The sequence below is a fragment of the Seriola lalandi genome, unplaced genomic scaffold (genome assembly GCF_002814215.2).
Source record: "Seriola lalandi dorsalis isolate HSWRI2012SDOR001 ecotype SW California unplaced genomic scaffold, Sedor1 jcf7180002052274, whole genome shotgun sequence".
In the NCBI taxonomy this organism is placed as follows: domain Eukaryota; kingdom Metazoa; phylum Chordata; class Actinopteri; order Carangiformes; family Carangidae; genus Seriola; species Seriola lalandi.
The window spans coordinates 1,157,923-1,178,187 of NW_019522827.1; the positions used below are offsets into that span (position 1 = coordinate 1,157,923).

A 20,265-nucleotide genomic window follows, 5' to 3' on the forward strand; every position below is an offset into this window, starting at 1 on the left:
GGTGGGGGTGGAGGTGGGGGTTAAAAACACACCTGTCAAAGCCTCCTCTGAGGTCTCTGACAGTCAGAGGAGTTTGTGGTTTTTCCAGGCCTTGGCCCTTTTGTTTTCAAGGGTTCAGGTTCACTATTGTGTCAGACAGATGAATTATGTAGTAATATGAACTCTAAGGTTGTATTGTTTGCACTGTGGTAGCATTTGTGCATCTGCATGTGGGGGTTGATGTGTGGGTGGATGCGACTGGGCCTGGAGGTGGATGTGTATGTGTTTGTGTGGGTGAATGAGTGGAACAAGCAAGACGGGAGGTAAAAAAAAAAAAAGTGTTTAAAAAGGTGTTTGAGCAAGCAGGGAAATTTGTGTGTTTCAACTTTGTTTTGCGAGTCAGAGTGTGTGTATGTTGAGTTGCCCTGAGACAGGTCCTCTCAGTAGCGGAGGAGTTATTTTTCTTTTTTCTGTGCTCATCCCACATAGCGATCATTCCTCCTCCGCTCGCACGAGAGAAACGAATAATGCCTCAGATATGAGCCTTATAGAACAAAGACTTTCTGCAACCCCCCCCCCTTCTCCTTTTCTACCAACAGCACTCTGCACCCACAGCTCTGTGCCGTGTGTGTGACTGTGTTGTCTATTGATTCAGGGCAGTCTGATGGATCTTTCTGTTTGGATTATCTGGGACTGATCTGATAGACCCTCTGTCCTCTTTGGCTCCAACTCTTTAGGTAATGACTACCGAGTCTCGACCCTCTGTTCTCCCTGGATGTCATTAGATAAGGAGTTGGAGATGTGGGAATTGTATGATGGTGAAAACTGCACAAATTGCTGCTTATTAGGGCTGAATGATATGCAAAAAAAAAAAATCTAATTGTGATTATTTTGGTAGATATTGCGATGACCATGGTCATGATTTCAATTGGATTGGTTGTTTTTTGCATTTCATCATCACTGCGAAAAATATGAAAATGATGATGATGTGATTTTTGTTGGCTCTTGTACCAAACAAGCATGTCCCTTTACATTTGGAGAATATGATTTGTAGGCCGAGGCATCTCTGTTACATCACAATGCTTCATTTATAGCATGTTGGGACACATTTGACCTTCATCAAAAAAAATTGCAGTTCTTACAATTTGGATATTTCACTTGGCCATGTTGCGATTTCGATAATATTTTCGATAAACTGTTCAGCCCTCCTGCTGATATAATGTGGCGTTTGTATGTATTTCTGACCACTGCCAGAGGGAAATATCTGGCTCTTTAGCTGCTAAATGCTCCACTATATTCACCAGCTAGTTGCTATCTCTGTCTGTCTTCTGTTTGCTACTGTCTGTAAAACCAAAACAATGAGCTGAAAGACACTAACACGAGAGCTGAGGGTAAGTGCAGAGCTGGTTGATAATTTGTCAGTACAAGCAACCCTTTTAATATTACATGTGGTCATTTAAATCATTTCTAATATGAAATATTGATTATAGCTGCTTTAATTTTAAAATATTTTTGTTTTATTTTTTTACACTGCTCAGAAAGATTGATGATTTAAATCTTTTTTTTTTTCTTTTTTAGCATTTTCTCTTAATGATTTAATTTCTTGTTAAGTTTACCACTCAGAAGTGTTTTTTATGTAATTAATGTAATCTTTGATTGATTCTATTAAATGAAATAAAAGTATTTTAAATGCTGTATTTTTAGTGTTTGTAACCAAATGAAATGGATAAAAACTCAAAATGTTTCTGTTAAATGTTTGTGTAAAAAAGGAATATCAGTCAATTTGTAAAAACAGATTCTTATTATGTTTTTTACCTTCAAATAACAATATCAGCGTCCATCACGTATCAGAGCTGAAATGACCAACGGCTGAATCAATCAAGTGGCAGCTATTCTGACAATCAATTGATCATTTGAGTCTTTTTTCAAACACAATTTTTATAGTTTCTTTAATTCCAGCTCTTCACTTATGAGGACTTCTTTGTCGTATGTGGAAATAAATTGAATATCTTTGGGTTTTGGACTATTAGTTGGGCAAAACTAGCAATTTGCATATTTCACCCTGGACTTTAGGAGAGTGTGGTGAACATCATTTTGCAACTTCTAGCATTTTATAGACCAATTGATTAACTAATTAATAAATTAATTAATTGGCATATTCATTTATAATGAAAATGATTGTTAGTTGTAGCACTATGCTGTCGTGTTTGTGTGTATGAAACATATATAGTGTGTGTTTTCATATCAGTGAGTGCATGTGTGTTTGAAGGAGGTGGTTCCTCTGCATGTTCATATGAACCTGACTCTTTAATATCTAAAATGCAAAACCCACAGCCTTGTATACACGTGTGTGTGTGTGTGTGTGTGTGTGTGTGTGTGTGTGTGTGTGTGTGGAACTCAGAGGCTCCCGCTGGTGCGGCCCTGTGGGACTCTGTGCCAGAGAACATGTCCTCTCAGCAAAAACCCGACAAAACAAACCCGTTTGTCTCCACTGGCTCTCACTGTGACTTTCCATCGCATAGCCTGATCCCATACTGCTGCCTTATTTTCAGACTGTGTTTCCTGCCTTTACATTCCCGGCCTGATTAGTAGAGATTGTGACCAGTTGAGTACACACACACACACACACACTCGCCCTCACCAAATACACACACAAATGCACGCTCAGACAGATATACATACTGTTCATACCATGAGTGTAAGCAGGTACTGTGGCAGTTTTTGAGACAAACACAAACTTACATAAACATACTTTTCTTTTTGCTATTTTTCACAGTAATATTGACCTACTAGAGCTGCAGTGATTAGTCAATTAATCAGTTCATTTATTGACAGAAAATTAATTGAATCAACTATTTTGATAATTCAATAATACCAAACATTTGATGGTTTCAGGTTATAATTGACGAGATTTCTTTGACTTTCTTGCTGTTGATAAGACAAAATGATTAATCGATTAATCAATTAATGAAAAAATAAACAACTGATTAACTGAGTTGTTGTTAGTTGCAACACTACCGTAAACTCCTAACCATTACAATTCCTCCTATTGATTACTAGAATCGACAGTGGTTGACTTGTTATTTAGTCATATTATGTTAAATGTGTCAGCTGAGTCTACAGCCATGCTAGCAGCTCTGTCAGGCTGTATGTAGGCACAGCAGTGAGCTAAATGTTAACATCATCATGCCAATGTGCTCACAATGACAATGCTAACATGCTCAGGTTTAGCAGACATAATGTTTACCACCTTAGTTTAGCGTGTTAGCATGTCAAATCTGATTACCGATTAGCACTAAATACAAAGTACAGCTGGGGATGCTGGGAACGTCGTTAGTTTTGCAGGTATTTGGTCACAAACCAAAATATTGAGCAAATAAAGATTTTGACTTGATGCTGCTAAATGAAAAGTCAGAGGTTCACCCAAGGGATAACAATTTCAATCCTGAATGAACAAAATTTCATGGCAGTCCATCCAGTGGTTTTTGAGACATTTCATGCATATGTCAACTTGCCAGTGGCGTTAAAGGAAAAGTCAGGGGATCAACAAATTCAGTCCGGTACATCATCTGGAAGCCATGAATGTCTGTGCAAATTGTCATGGGAATCCACTCAGTATAGTTGCTAAACTGCCAAAAATACCCCAAATATAAGGTATACTGACACAGAGTAATGAGATCAGGCATCAGTGCCCCATGTAGCCTAGCCTAGCTACCCGCCCACCTGGCTGGCACTGGGCCAGGGCAAAGGGGAACGGAGGCTCGGTTAACCTGCTGATTCTTGTGGTGTTTGTCAGTGCGTGTATTGAATGCTTTTTTGTTTGACTGCTACAGTGTGTGTGTGTGTGTGTGCGTGAGTGTGTGTGTGTTGATGTGTCTTTGAGCCTTCTGTATGAACCTGCTTGGCTTAATTTTGTGAGTATGTGTTAATGCATCTGTGGCTTGCGTGTGATGTATATGTGAGCCAGTCTTTGTTCAAGTGTGTTTTGTCCTCTTAATACGTTGCCATGAATGTGTTTGTTGGTCAGTGTGTGTGTGTGTGCGTGTGCGTGCAGTTGTGTTGAGGTGTGCGGCAGTCGGGGGGTTACGTGGCCCCCTGTCCGCAGCACCAGCTGAGGGATTATCCCGTTGAGCGGATCCAGGGAAGAGGGGCCTAGCTGGGGGTGGATGGGAGACTGTGCAGGACGGGTGAGGGATGGGGGGGGGGGTTGATGGGGGCATAGGTGAAGGGGGCTCATTTTAAGGCGGGGCTTGGGATAATTAATATTCTGGACGGTTTGACTGAGGCTATGAGCGGCTCACTAATAGTTTATGGCCTCCACAACTCTCACAGTGACCTACAGCGGCTCTGGGCTGGATTTGCCGTCATCAGTTACACAAACAATTGAAATGTGAAATTTCAGTTATGTGTTGTGATTGATTTCATTAAGTTGTGTTGTGATTTTAGCGAAGCGAGTAGCTAGTCAGCTGGTGATGAATATTAAAGCTGAGTGGATTTTGATGAGTAGCTCTAATTGCTGTGGCTCATCTCCCACTTTTACACTGATAAAGATTTTTTGGATAAAATATACAACAACAAATTAGCACCATGAGGACAACTGTTACCACATATCGTCTCTATTTGATTTTATCTTGATGTTTGCTTTTTCATTTTATGTTTTATCTGCTTTCGATGATTTCTTTAGTGGTTGATGTCTGGGTTAATAATAGATTAGTATTAATATATTCAAATGGATATACAGCGGATATGAAGTCACTCTTTGTTTCAGATAAGTCTCACTTTCTTTTGCCATGCTGAATCACTTTTAACTGAGGCTGTAAAAGCAATCAGTTACTAAAACCTTCACAGCCTCACAAGAGAAGACCTGCTAACTAGATGATTATGAGCAATGTCACACTTCCTTCTGTTTGGTGTCGATTCAGATTTGTTTTTACTTAGTAAATGACTTAAAAGACTAATTGATCATCAAAATTTTAAAAGGAAATTTAAAAATGTATTCAAATGTGACATTTAAATTGGATTCCTCAAGGTCTGTATTAGTGCTATTAGTATTGATATTGAGGGTTTCAGTTACAGAAAGTTTAATTAAATATCTTTTCAAAACCCTAAGTATTGCCTCAACCGGACAGGGAGACATTTCTGAGGGAAACACTTTAGATTGAATGATGATTGAATTTGAGAGGCTGTAACTATAGATAACTAAATATCTAGTATTTTTTTCACAATTTTTGCTTGAAAAATGATTGAATGATTACTCGGTTAAATTTTTTTCTGGTCATGAATGAAACAATTAATCATACTTATTGCTTTGGCTCTACACTGATATCAGCCTCAACACCCATATCATTCATGCCTATCATGTAGGTCTGTGGAGACTGTCTGGTGTTGGTCCAGTCTGCTCTCTAAGTGTGTCTGACTGTCTGTCAGTGTGTTGGAGTTTTATCCGTGTGTGTTTTTGTGTACACATCTGTGTATAACTGTGAGTGTGAGAGAGGAGAGAGATGGGGAGAGTGGCCAACTGGCCGGACGCTTTGCAGGAAGTATTGTGGAACATCAGGGGGCTCAGAGGAAGAGCGAGGGGGGGGGGCTGGACTGGCTGGAGAGTCTTACTCACTCCCTACAACACACTGACTCAGATCACTGCGACCCTTTTTTAAGAACTTAGACCCATGTTCTGCCTCCACACGTAACACACGCATTCATGGTCGGGATTATCACTGACGTAATAGTCCCTGCTTTATCTCCTTGTTTCCCTATATGGACATGAAGGTCTCTTAGTTTCATGGTGGCAGGAAAACCGTTGATGACAAACACAAAGCTCTGTTTGTACCGACTCACGAGTGTGTGAGCTCTTTCATCACCGTGTCCTACCATCCGAGGCCAGCTCCATTTTTCTGCTGTACGTCCGCCCAGAGGAAGAGGCGGCGCTGATTTCTGTCTCATACTCTTCACCCAAATATATAAGCGCTGCGTGCACATCCTAAACAAACCGGTGTGCAGAGAAAACAGGATATGAATATGTCGGCAGTCACACATGCCTACGCTGTCACTTGCATGTGGATCTCATTCCTGTTTGGACATTTTTTTCTGTCACAAATAGCCAGAGGAATGTAAAAGTTAATCCTTTTAATTAGTCAGCTGGTTAATGTAATTCTCCCCCAACCAAAACAATGCACAAACACGTTAATTAGAATCTCAGCAGAGGATCTATAAGTTTAATAACAGTCAGTTATACTGCTGATGAAGAAATGAGCAACCTAAAACGCCCCCTGGCCTTAATATCCTGGTATGATCCTCCTTGGCATGTGGGTCTGAGGACAGTGATCCCACTTTAATGTGTCTCCTCATTTGTTTACTTTAGGCCCCTCCTGCTCGCCCCTTCCTGTCCTGTTGTTGTCTCAATGCTAGGTGCCACATCGCTATTCGTTTTCATGGTGGCACTAACCTAATTAATGATCTGAGGTGCTTTTTCCAAGTCGGGATTAGCAGCTGTGGGGCTGATGTGATCATGTAGTCCGCCACGACATTCATGTGACTGCCTCAATGTAGCAGCTAGGTCGCTATCCAGCCGAGGTGGGGACGTCAGCTCGTCTCAGCGGCATTTTCTTTACAAACCGCTTCTAGGATCGATTTGGTTTTCTGATTTTTGTGGCTTGTATGTTGCGCTTATGAGACCCTTCCTGAAAAGTTGACATTTTGTGATACATTATTGTGTGTGATCAATCATATTCATGATTCAATCAAAACAAATCAGCAACAATCAATTTAAATAATCCGTTAATTAAGTTAACTATCATAAATTGGTGGAAACCAGCTTCTTTATTGAGAGAATATGTTGCTTTTCTCTGATGTTATTTTTGTTATTTATTTTTTCTCTGATTATTTATAATTCAGTATCTGTGGGACTATAACTGTTGTTTACACAAAACATAAAGGTTAAGGTAAATTTCTGAAATTTTATAGCCTGAACAATTTATTGATAAAACGAAAGATATGAACACATCAATTGGTAATGACAAATAAATATTAGTTGGAGCTCTTTTAATTACTTTTGAATGCTCATATGGGCTTTTTCTCTTTTCAAATTGAAGTTTTATTGTAGTTTTCTCTACAAAATGTGAGACTTGTGAGAGAGGAACCTAAGAAATCCTTCACCTGGATAATTCTGGATTTGAGAAACTTCCTCGTCACAAATCAATTTATCATCCTTTTTTCTTTCCTTTCCCAGGACTGTCCCGCCACATCCACACTCATCACCATCATCATCATCAACACACCTGTGGATTTCATACAGGCCGCTCCACTCCCTGCAGTCTCCTCCTTCTTCTTCCGCCCTCACCCCCCCCAACCCCTGACCCTCCACCCCCTGCTCTGTGGCCCCCTCTCCGTCTTCCCACCACGTCTGCGGAGTGGGTGCCGGCTCCCTCCCCCAGGGGCGGGAGCGAGGAGCTGGGGGACGGACTCGACAAGCCCCTGGAGAATGATGCAGAGGGCGTGTGGAGCCCCGACATCGAGCAGAGCTTCCAGGAGGCCCTGGCCATCTACCCTCCCTGTGGCCGCAGGAAGATCATCCTCTCTGATGAGGGCAAGATGTACGGTACGCCCACCTCATCGTCCTCTGTTTTTCCTTTTTCTTCCTGAATTAGATGATAAACACAAGGCCTGGGGACCAGCTCACATGCAGGCCAGAGCTGGAGATAATCTTCCTTAAATTCAAGTTAGTCAGGAAGTGATAGTCCATAATCTTTCTCTATAGTATCCATGGTAAACAAAAAAAATCTCTTGCATGAGAACTCCTCCACTATGGAGAGGACAAACATACACACACTCCTACTTGCAAATAAGATTGAAAGACATTAAACACACAAACGTCCCTGCTTGCTCGCACACATTGTCATACCTTTGGCTATATATAGGCTATATCGCTTACATACTGAACTCATGTCACACCCATATCAATGGCTACAAAAAAGTTTGACAATAAATAGCTTTTCCTGCTACTGTTAAAGCTGCGAATAATGGCTCCATTAAGCTGATTGTATTTAGTGCTTAAGATTTGATATGTCAATGAGAGGTTGATGACTAAAGATTCAGGTGCAGTGAAATAGTTCTTTCAGCAGCACCACATCTGCAGCATTGTGGGAATAAACAGATAAATACTGGTGCACACTCCCCACTATAAACTGTATTGCATATGGTCAGACAATTTGTTTCACAATCTCTCTCCCACACACACACACACACACACACCCATTCACCACCAGTCCTTGTGTTCATGTTTCACATCACTCCTGTTTCCTGCACAGCTGTCAGCGCCACTTGGTCCAGTAACGTACAGTATGATGGCGTGATGTGTCAGAAACAGGCATGTGCGCACTCACATCACTCCTTCTTCTGCACATCTTCCACACTTTATACATTCATATATGCTCATCATGCAGAGTTTTTTCATCTCATGTCAGAAGCTGTGATATTTAGCTGAGTCATTTTGGCTGGACCCCTGCCTCATTGTATCTCTGGCTGTGAGAGTGGAAAGCACTTTACAGTATTCCTGTTACCAAAATTAATCGCTCACCACAAACACGTTCAGAGGAGCCATTCTCACTTCCTACCCAGAGTGCACTGCTTGTAATTAAATGGCATTGCTGCTTACTTGTGTGTTGCCGCTTCAAGTAATCTATCAGAAATTATGCAGACTGGTTGATTTCTTCGAGTACCATCCTGAAATTTGTTTATTACCCTGCAGTTGAAAATTATTGGCGGTAAAGGAGCAAAAATAACTACACTGCAGGTATTTCCTCAGTGAATCTTTGGATAATGTCATTGCCAAACAGGTGTTGGGAAGGTGAAGTGACATTCCTCTACGACATCTTGATGAAAGATGTTTGGTAACAGATGGCTTGGCCGTAGTGTGTCCTCCTGCCTGACTGTGTGATAGTGGATCTGGTCGGTGGAAAACAGGGTGGATGGAGGTAGTGGCACTATCAGACAGCCTCTGTCATCGCCTTGTTTTGTCACTGTGCCAGACAGCTCCTTTAACTGTTAGGTCTGCCTAGCCTAGCTTAGCCACCTATTGAGGTCATGGCCATCCTCCGATCAACACTTAAATCCTTATAAAGCCTGTAATAATAGTTGGAGGGGGGTGGGGTGGGGGGGCAGAGGAGAGAGGGGCAGGTGGGTCATTCTGTGTCATGGGGACGGGTGGCTGGATGGACAAAGGTGGTGGTGGGGAGATTTTTGGCAAGGCAGGCACTGAGGTGCCCCTTCCTCCCTGTGGGGGTCAGGGGCAGGTGATGCGCGCCAGGGAGCGCGTTGGCCCGCCAGGAATGGCATGTGTGCTTGGGAGCCTGAGGGTTCAAGGCAGCTCGGCTGTAACCCTAAACCAGAATAGACGTTTACCCTTTGAACGCCTGGAGGGGAGGAGGGGGCTGGACAAATAAACACCAAGGTGGGCAGTAGTGTCTTGCATGGCCTCTGGGCCTCAGCAGACCGCTCTCACACCTGTCCACCTTGTGTGTATATGTGTGTGTTTCAGATTGAGAAAGGTGGAGGTTGTGTCTTTGTGCTTAACTCCTCTGCTCTCTGCTATTTCTGTGATTTAACTCCTCACATCTCTTTGTCTCAGACTCCCTGTCTGTCTGTGTCTTTTATGTCCTTTAACAAGCTCTTCTCCCTCCTGCCAGTCAGTCCGTCTGCCTTTCAGTTCACCTCCAGCTGCTCTCTGAGTTCAACCTCACGGCCTCGTTGCAAATCCAGATTTATGACTTGAGAAATGAGTCAAGACTGAGCCCGTGCGTGGCCCACTTTGCCCCCATTGCCCCCTAAACAGCTCAACCAGTTCTTCCCTTACAGCCCCTGCAGCTCCACAGTCCTCCCCTTTTATCACCATCCCTGGGGTCACAAGTGGCCAACAACTCAAGTCATTCAAGCAACCACAATCAATGCAAAACCACTTTGAAGGTCTTTAGTGTTGTTAATGTTGTTAAAGCGCTGATGGGTGGTCTTAAATCACGTAGCCAAATCAAATATCAGCTGAGAATATCTCTAAAGGCATACATGAAATGGTGCAGCGACGATTTGATAGTTATTGAAATGTTATTTAGCCTCCTTGCACTGGCTAGATATGGACACACAGACAAAACAAACCCCTAGAAAAAAAGAAAATGCTGGCCGAGAGCGACATACTCTGAATTTCAGGTTGAATTCCCCTTTGAGGAATGAATGCCATTTTTTACCAAACAATATGATATTGAGTCTCTGAGCAGCGAGACAGAAGGAATGTGTTCGGATTGCCTTCTCCATTGTAAATTCCCAAATTGAATGGAATGTTTTTACCCCATATTCCGTGTACATTCACTGCATTTTTTTCCCATAATGCTGTGCATAGCGCTGGCCCTCGCGCCCATTACTCAATAGACCTATTAGCTCGCTTATTAGGGACGGTGTCACGGATATTGTGGCGGTTATGTGCTCCGGGGGTAATTTGACATGCATCTGCCAAAGAAAACATTTCCTGCCTTGTGTGGCTCTCAGCGAGAGACGTGCCCTGTAGTCTGACCGAAGGCCTCATGCTGCAATAATGGAAAAACAGTCCCAAACTTGTAGTGCAGTGGAAACCAATGTGCTGACAGCTCCCACTAGAAGAATGTGGCACTGGAAATATGATTATCTTCCCTGTTTATTTGCTGCCATATAACTGCCATATTAATTTATGTGCCACTTTTGCAATTGTAATTGTTTTATTTCATGATGCCTTTTGAATCATTTTTTTATTTAGCAGCATTAAATCTTGCACCGCATCGTGTTTTATGCAGCTGTTTGGTTCCTTCACACTTAATTTCCTCACATCTGTTAGAGGGGCACTTTTCTCACATTTGAATGTGTCTTAGTTCCTGTGGAAGAAGAAGAGAGTGCTTGTGTGGAGAAAAGTGGATCAAGTCAACAGAGCTTCACTCAGTAGTGGCATGTTTTTCTGTCAGTTCAGAACAAAGGATACCCACACAATGAATCAGGCTTCCACTGAGCCTCGCTTGTGCAACATGTCAACACATTTGTCGGTTTTTGTCAGGCGATGCAAATATGTTTTCGTCTCGAGCGCTCCTCATTAAGAATGTGATTATAAAGGTCAGCGGAAAGCAACAGCGAGTCCTCACCCAGGTCCAAACTTTGGCAGTAAAGTGAGAGATTCACCAGTGACCTTGACCCGTTGACCTTTTGAAGAGCCTGTGTTTTCAAGTGGTTTCCTTCCTTGTTACCACGTCTAGGCTCTCTGCCTGTAGACGTGCACTTGTGCATTACACAAGTACTTCATTTCTTTTGTTCATATCATCACGTGATTCCACTGAAAGCCAGTAGAGGCTAATATTAAATTAATGAAAGCATGTGAATGCTAATACATATTTTAACAGGTCCTAAGGCTGTCAATGTCTGTGGCAGCAATTATTAAAAACTGTTCACGTCGCTCTCTGGAGGGTTTTCGAGGAACTCCCCTGCTGATAATGAACTCCTGGAATCCAGACACTGCTCCCTCTCTATCTCTGCCACTCTCTGTCTTTATGTACTTCTCTTCCCTGTATCTCACAGTGTAACCAAAAAGGAAATGGTGAGCAATGAGAGTAGTGTAACCGAGCTGTCCTTGTCACTTTATCTGTCATCTCAGACCAGCAAGGTGGAAGGTAGAAGGCTCCTTACAGAGTAGACATCTGTTGATCTGTCTATGCGATTAACATACGCCGAGCCACGCGCAAACTACCTCGGCATAAATCTCTGTAATTGCAAAGACACTCGTAGCAGGTTGTGTTAAAATAACATGACATCTGTTAAATTTACTCCTCTGCTATAAATATTATACTTTGTCAGAAATCAAACTTTAGATTTGGCTCCTGACAGCAGGGCAACTGGTTACCATGCTGATGAGTGGAGGACTCTGCATGTCACTGCATATGACATTCAGCCAGAGAGGAAGCTGTGGCTTTTGCAAGCTTGAATGACACCGGTGAGAGACAGTCAGAGACCAACTCACAGAAACTGGGGTAATAAGAGACGGGAAATAAAACTTTAATTTACAGACCCTTGAAAGAGCTGTGTCATTTGGTGAAATAAGAACAGGGATTTTTAGAGGAATCTCTGTAAAGAACTCCTCTAATCCTCTAATTTGAAAAGAATATGTTGCAACAGTGCAAACCTAGGAGGAATTTTCTTGGTTCTTGTCATATGACAACGTAGCTTAAAATTTAGGCTTTATCAATTAAAACTTTAGTTAGTGTTGACGATGTAATTGTACACAAATTGCCCACCCACTTCTTTGAGCTCGCTTATGTCTCACACTATCTCCACATATCCCATCATGATGAGGTGAAGCACCTCCTTCACTTATTGCGTGTTTTACATTATTATATTCACACAGTCACCTTCATGTTTTGTGAATCTCTATATTATTGTTCTATTATTTTATTTTTGGGAATCTCTGTTTTGAGATCAGATCAGTTTATCATTCAGTATGTCAAAAGAGCAAACGGTTCAGTCATAAAGAGATGAACCAAAATGATTTTGTTGTCATTTTGATGACAGTTATCAATTTTCATTAATAGTATATTATTCTAATTATTGAAATGTTGAGTTAAACTAGACATGCTTAGTGACCCTGCGCCAGCAGGGCTGTTGCATCTGTATTAATGTAGTTCCTGACTTGTTGCTGGTATTGAGGCTTGAGAGAGGTCTTTTCAGGGCTCAGTAGGCTGCATCCAGGCTCTATCAGAGGGGAAATAACACCCAGCCAAGACATTCCTGCAGCCTAAATGTGACCTTTGTTTTCCTGAGCAGACAAAGTGGGGCATATGTGCTGCAGAGGGAAAACGTATGGCTGGCAGATGTGCCTTCAGAGAGGATGGCAGTTGGTGTACAGTTAGACATACATGCACAACTGTGCATGCACACACTGAAAAACATGAAATGATAATTAGCATAAATGATAAAAACGATAATTAGAAATGATAAATTTGGATAAATGATAATGAGCATACAAGTTAAATATGACCACAACAATAAAAACATTTCTGCCACATACCTAAACACAGCTGAGCACATACAAGGAAGAACGTTGTTCTCCAGAGATGGCTGTATCATTTGATTTAATCATGATTATAATATAAAACATAATTTAAGGTTTAAGTTAATTTTTAAATAGATTAGAGTATTTGTACATAGAGGTGTTGTTGTACACGCACAAACAGGACATGGACACATGGGGTGACGGTGGAGCAGCAGATGCAAGACCCGGTGCGGACCAGTCAGTATATAGGAATGTCAGGAATGCACTGGGTTGAGAGAGAGACACTGAGAAGGAGGAAGAGAGAGAGAGATCAGACCCAGGCCAGTGATGACCGCAGCCACATTGGGCTAAAAGGCAGATTTATGACCAACCAGGCCCAGAGGTTGACTTTGGAAGGAGCACTGCAGGCCGCCTACACCAACCCCATCCACCTCTCTGTGACCTCCACCTGCAGGCCTGAGGAGGAGAAGGCAAGCTGCCAAAACAGTTTTTGTTATGCCCTTTAGCATCATCATAGTTTAGCATCATCATAGTTTTGATGTTCTTGATGTGGTTCAGAGATGTTTTTGTGGCTGTTTTACTCTATACTTGGTATGGATTTTGGGTCAAATGTTAAGTTTTCTACTGCAGTTCCAAGGGTCCATTTCAAACCCACCTCCTGAAAGGATGTTGGATCGACATCGATATGACCTCATGAATCAGTGATTAAATACGGCTTCTATGTCAGTGTCATTATAAAATTTAGTGTTTCTGAAATCAGTTAGCCATACTCACATATTCTTGTGTCTGCTGCCAACACAGTTTTAGTGCCACAGCATAAAAATCATCTATGGAGTCTTATGCAGTGATGTATTTAGATTCACATTTAAGAAATTAAATTAAATTTAGGAAAATTAAATTAAATTTAAGAAAAGTTTTTTGGACCAAACAGATCTTTCTGTTGCAGTACTGGAAAAAAATTGGTAGCACACCTGACTCCACCACACTATATCCAGCTCTTATAATACATGCACGGCTCTAACTTGTACTTGCCATTCGTCATATTGTGGTGGCATTATTAAACCGACTCAGGAGAATCTTGGGAAATGTAGAGGGGTCAATGTGCCCTTATTTTGTCATTAGCACCTGTGGCTAGAGAAGCCGCTGTTCATCAAAAGTTACACAGGGTGGCTTTAAGTTAGAAAATACGTCAGAAAAGGTGTCCTTCAGGACACACTATCACTCAGCCAGAGCAACTTTTAAAAGTGTAGAGTCTCCTCATAGATAATTCTAACCCTGGCAGTGTGGAAACTGGACCAACATGTAACAGCCAGAGGAATATTCCCTATAAACTCACAAAATTTTAATCATTTCCAAGTCGCACAACCCAGCAGTATCCCCTGAACTCTGTAACACTCGACTTTGCTTCTGCTGCGGTCGGTCACTTTTCATGCCCTTAAGAAATTTTTCCAGAATCAGATTTCCCCCAGACAAGTCCATGACTGCAGGCAGTGTGATAAACAACATCAAACTGTGGACCAGTGGGTGATGGTATAATGTTCCTACTGACTTTCCTGTAGCCTCGGCTGGCACAGGTTCTCTGTCTGAGCTACTCCCATTGGATATCATGATCTCATCGCTGTGTGACTGAGTCCCCTCTCTGATCTCATGGGTGTGTTGGAGGGTATTTTTGATGGGCCCTTCCCCAAGCACTCACTCTAGGAGTGGTAGGGCATCTGATACAAGTACATGAAGCAAACCCGCTTCAACAGCCCATTAAGGAAGCTGTTTAATGCTTGCAATACATATCTGGCTAATTTTGAATGTGGATACGGTCGATAAAACTGCTTGTCGTTTGCACTGCTGGTGGTAGAATACCTTTTGAAATCATTATACACAAGAACGAACATACGTGTATGTATATAATAATAATAATAATAGAGATCTTTATTTGTAGAACATTTTTCAAAATCCATGTTACAAAGTTGCTTGACAAAGGCAGCAATAAAATAGATGAGACATAAAATCAATAGCTTTCAAAGAAAGGAAAAACATTTGAAACAATTAAAACAGTTAGGTGTATAAAAGCCCATACAGAGAAATAAAACACTTCAGGGAAAGTAGAACCAGGAAAAGCTCTCTGATAAAAGTAGAGACTCAAAGTTCCAGAGCCTCAGGGCCCCGACTGCAAACACTGTAGTTTTCAGGATGTCGCTCACTTTATTTTGCATCCTGCCAAACAGGTATGTTAGCATTTTCACAGAAGAACTTTACAACTCTAATGTCAGTATCTTCCATGCTTGTACTTGACTTGTGGTTAACTCGGTTCTTTACAGTTTTAAAGTTTGATAAGTCCATAACATTGCTTCACAGCTGTCTGGCCACCAAATGAAAAGAAGGAGCTGCTTTTCTGAATTCATGGGAAGTTTCTATTCATCTGTGCAGACATGCTCACGCATCTGTGTCTGCTACTTTGAAAATCCCTATTGGATTGGATACACCATGTACATCTTACTGTACACTGAGTGGAGTCTCCAGAAGATAAATTGCTGGGAACTGCAGGAACTTGCTGCTGTAATGTGAGGAACTCGATACAGGCAACTTAATGTTCATTTGAGGTCAAGTACTGTGAGGACTTTGACAAAGCTCTCTGTTCGTCTTTTCAAGAGTTTGATTGCGAGGAAATGTGGAACTCTTTCTTAATCCCCAGGGAATTAAAGAAATATGTATTTAGGGGCTCGAACAATCGGCCGGCGAGTGCACCTCCTGATAAACAGTAAACGGTTGAAGAGTTTCAGCCCTGAAAGGAGAATAAGATTGAGACGGAATGAATGTCTTAACTGGCGCTGAAGTGTGTGTGTCGGTTTATTTTCTATATCTCTGTGTGCGACTGTGTGTATAAACCGGAGTAGAAGAGCATTTGAGAGAGGGGTTTAGCCCACAAAAGCTTCAGACAAAGGCAGTTCTACAGCTGGGTAATATGTGTGTGCGTACATATATGTGTGTGTGTGTGTGTGTGTGTGTTTCAGGGATCTGGAGCTTTACAAGGACTAATATTGACCACTTTTTTTTTTTCCTCTTTTGCTTTCCAAGCCAACACTGATTCATTCACTGATTCACAGATAACATCACTCTGTTGTATAATGTGAACATTTTTAACACCACTTTTGGAGCCGTCGACCGGTTTACTGGTTTGTTCCCTTGTTCCAGTTGATTTCATATAATGGCACTATAATACTGCAGGCGGCCTTTTTAGCTGGAACCAAAAACCTTTGCTGCTAGTCTTGTTTGGCCATTAAGATCAGACAGGGCAAGAAACACATGAAATTAGACAATCGGATTTTTCAAAGGATTTCTAAACTAATTTGGAAGAGAAAATTAAGGATTATTACTAAATATTACAATATTCTATAATAATTATCCTCTACACTTTACAGACACACTTTCTGGTTCAATTTTTACCTACAACAGTTACTGTAGTGGTGAACTCACAGTTTCACCAAGCAATAAGAGTTAATTAGCAACATAATGGTTGCATTCACTTTCAGTTTTACCTCAGAATAAACTGTTTAGACAATCTGACTAAACTGTTGGCTTGTTTACATCCTATCTGATCATCTGACTGCGTGTGTTTCTTTCCCTGTCTGACTTCATGTAAAGTGTTGCTATGTTTCCAGATCTCAGCAGTTACGTTGGTGATTACAGTGGAAATGATGCAATCTCTGAAACCCAGAGCCAAAAGATAATAAAATGCAGTTGTGCTTTATATGATTGTGATTTTTTTTTTTTTAAAGAACCCCCTCCGTCCAAATTGCAATTTACAGTAAAAATAAAAATATGACAGCAAATATAATGTGCAATAAGTTTAAAGAAGGTCACCCTAAAATGATGCCAGCCTCCATCAGTGCTTTCAGCAAACTGCAGGGGCCAGGCGACCGGTTCACATGAGCGCAGGGAAGAAACAGTGTTTTGCATTCCGCGCAGAATCTGATCACTTTTATTGGCTGACGAAATTTCTGATGGGGGTTCAGCTGGGCGTCGGGTTTCCTCTTTTCATCATGTGGGGTCACTCGATTGGCTGGTTTGTGGAGCGCTGTGAGGTCTGACCCAAGCGTCGCTATGTGAGGGAAAATCTGACGGGTTTGTACCGGTTGTGTGTCGTGACTGATCTGTGTGTTAATTCACATGGAGATGTGGTGCCAAGGGAAAAATGACCGTGTTTAAGAGGTGGTGCAAAGTCTAGCAAAGTCTTGTATGACTGTGTGCGTGTGTGTTTGTGTTTGTGTGTACGTGTGTGTGTGTTTGTGTTTGTGTGGGGGCCTGTGTGGGAGCGTGAGAGATCTCCTTTGAGTGTGATTCACTCTGTAACTGATCTTGTGTTTGTCTGCGTCCTCTCTTTTCTTAGTACCTCTTTGTAAATGTGCTGATCTCAATTATATGGCTGCTGTTAATGATTCATTTCATTTTTAATTAATTGATTATTGTATAGATTACTCTGAAATTGTGGCCATTTCATTCCGACAACGATTTCCCAGAGGGCAATATGTCTTAGCTTATTTTGTTCATCCAGCAGTTTAACACTCAGATATTCAACTGATCATGATAGAAAACAAAGAAAATCTGCAAATATTTCATTTTTGGAAGCTTTTTTAGCAATATTGACTCAAATGACTCAAAATAGCTGCTGAGGAACTATTCATCCAGTAATTGACTAATCTTTTCAGCAGAAGTGAGTATTCCCTATATAGTTGGTATAATAGCTATTAGCTTTTATACAGCCATATCATTTTACATCCAGAACACAATCTTACAACATCCTTGTACCCATGAAACCTTCTGTATGTTAACGTGCACACACGCCCATTTGTGTGTTCTCCATTTTAGCCCTTAAAAGAGAGGTTTAGTTTTGGAGAAGAGGGTGAAAAAAGCCACATGACCGTTGCCCTCCACTGTAACTAGACACTGTGGTTGGGGGGGAACAAGCCCAAGATTTACTGTGGGCGTAAAGGCATATTCCATAAACATTGACACACACACCAGCTGCCTGGCAGCCTCACCAGACTGGGCCCCCTTTGGTCACTGGCCTGTGCCGTGTCTGTCCTGAGTCCGGTCGGAGGATCGCATGGCTGTGGCCTCCACCTGCTCTGCCAATGTGACCTGTCTGTCAGCAGTTCAGCAGTGGCAGCATACAGACACACACTCACTGTTAAGGCTCAGTGTACACTCAGAGGGGTCAGCATCAGACTGATGCAAGCTCTCACACAGACAGATGTATATACTTAGTGTTTTACTTGCACTACTTGCAGTTTTCAGCGTTGACACACTTGACAGCCTTGACTCTTGCTCCAAGCGTGTGTGTTTGCACATGCATCTCTATATGTGCGTGCGCGCAAACTCTTCCGAATATGTGCACACACAGACAGATTTAAAGCAGTTAATTTAGCTAATTATACAGTGACTTCAGCACAAAGCTATTTGTGTAAAAAGATGCACAGAAATATACAGTGCACATATATATTTCCTCATTCCTCTGTCCCATGCTTTCTGGTTTGACTGGATGTGCAGAGCAAGCTCACTGATGATGAGTTAATATTTAGCTTTGGTGAACATTTTGTTTCCTCCACACTGAGATCATGCTCTTCCCATCCCCACAATTTCAAATACATCATGGTGAATATTTTTTCCTGTCTACTGCACTTTGTATCAGTGTACTGTAACAACAGCATAAGAACATTTACGTAAACAGTAAAAGAAACTGTAAAACTTAATCTGATTTTGGTTAAATGTTGGTATGTAGTGTTTTGTAGGTTGCTCCAATTTTTTTCTTTTGATTTCGATTTTTATAAGATTTAGGGCAGGTGGTTGAATATAGCAGATAAAAGCAACAAAAACATTTCGAAGCAAGAAATTCAAACTGAAACAAAAAAACCAAAAAACCAACTTGCTCTTTGCCTATTAATTCTCCCTTCACTTATTTTGTGAAACTACATTATTGCATGTTGTGTCATTTCTCTCAATATTTGACATATTAAAGACATTGTGCCCACTCTGTCAAATTTGAAAGAGATTAAGTATAAAATTTAATGTCAAATAAATTCAAAATGATGTTGAGCTTGAAGCTGGTTACAGGGTGGCTGAAAGCTCCGGAAGATTTCCACTTAGTGAACCTTGTGATAATTGTTTATCAAACTAAAACGACATTTTCTGGACTCTTACAGGACGAAATGAGTTGATTGCACGGTATATCAAACTTCGCACAGGGAAGACGCGGACCAGGAAGCAGGTGAGTCCTCTAGCCATTTGAATCAGCCGCTATTTTTGAACCCCTCCAGAAAGTCCTGTCCTGCTGAGTGATGCCCCAGCACCCCGGGTACCAGCCCCCCGCCCACTTCACACTACCCTCAGCTTGGAGGACTGGACATGACGATTGATTTAGGGCCAGGGCCCAATGCACAGATGCTATAGGATCAAGTGTCGGTGTTATTTCTTCACCACCTCATGGATCTGGTGCTTGTTAGAAGGGGAAAGAAGCTGGGGAATATGGAGATCTGTATGGGAGACCGAGGTGGGACACGCAAAGGATTTGGAACTCTATCCTCACTATGGTATCTGATATAGATGGACTGATGTATGGGCAGTGATAGATGTGGAGAGAAAGGGTCCCTGCGAAGTCATCTGGCAGGGACAGTGAGAGAATGAGAAGAGATGAGTGGAGATTAGAGGAGAGGATAAAGAGAAGGGGGTGAGGGGTAGGGGCAGGGACAGATCAGAGATGGATGGTGGGACAGGTTGGTGGAGAGATAGAGGGACACCTGCTGGTCCAACAGCAGTAAATTGACTCACTGCTGTGTTGCAGCAGGAAGTTCAATACAGATAAAGAAACAAATAAGATGTAGATCTTGCAAAAGAACAAATTCAATGCATATTGTTAAATGAAAAATATGAGATGGGGGGGGGGTAGATTCAGTAATATTTTACTTCTAAAAGTAAAATAAGTTAAAGTTAGTGTTGTTTATCAAACCAGTGCAACAGAGGCAGTTTACCCATATTACAAAAATCCATATTCCTCTGCTTGGCTTTATTGGTATTAAGCCATGTGTATAGTTTTGTTTTTTATCAGTTATAAGACATCCACCTCTGAACCTGTTCATCCCTGGTCACTGGGGGCTGGTACGTAACCCAGTGAGCCTCAGGTGACACATCGTTCAGGTACATCGTGGACAGGTTGCCACACAAACATATTCACACTCATGCCC

General features: G+C 41.7%; 1 protein-coding gene across 3 annotated transcripts in view; it reads left to right on the forward strand.

Moving 5' to 3' along the window:
- tead4 (TEA domain transcription factor 4) overlaps positions 1-20,265 on the forward strand; it is a 36,348-nt gene that overhangs the window by 2,910 nt on the left and 13,173 nt on the right. For 2 of the 3 annotated variants that reach the window (XM_087172295.1, XM_087172296.1), the window contains exons 2-3: positions 7,208-7,576; positions 19,228-19,292. In XM_087172295.1, the coding sequence (XP_087028421.1) occupies positions 7,570-7,576; positions 19,228-19,292 (72 nt within the window). In that variant the 5' untranslated portion in view covers positions 7,208-7,569. Of the gene's footprint in view, positions 1-7,207; positions 7,577-19,227; positions 19,293-20,265 lie in introns of those variants that run through there. The other variant, XM_087172297.1, reaches the window with a different exon arrangement.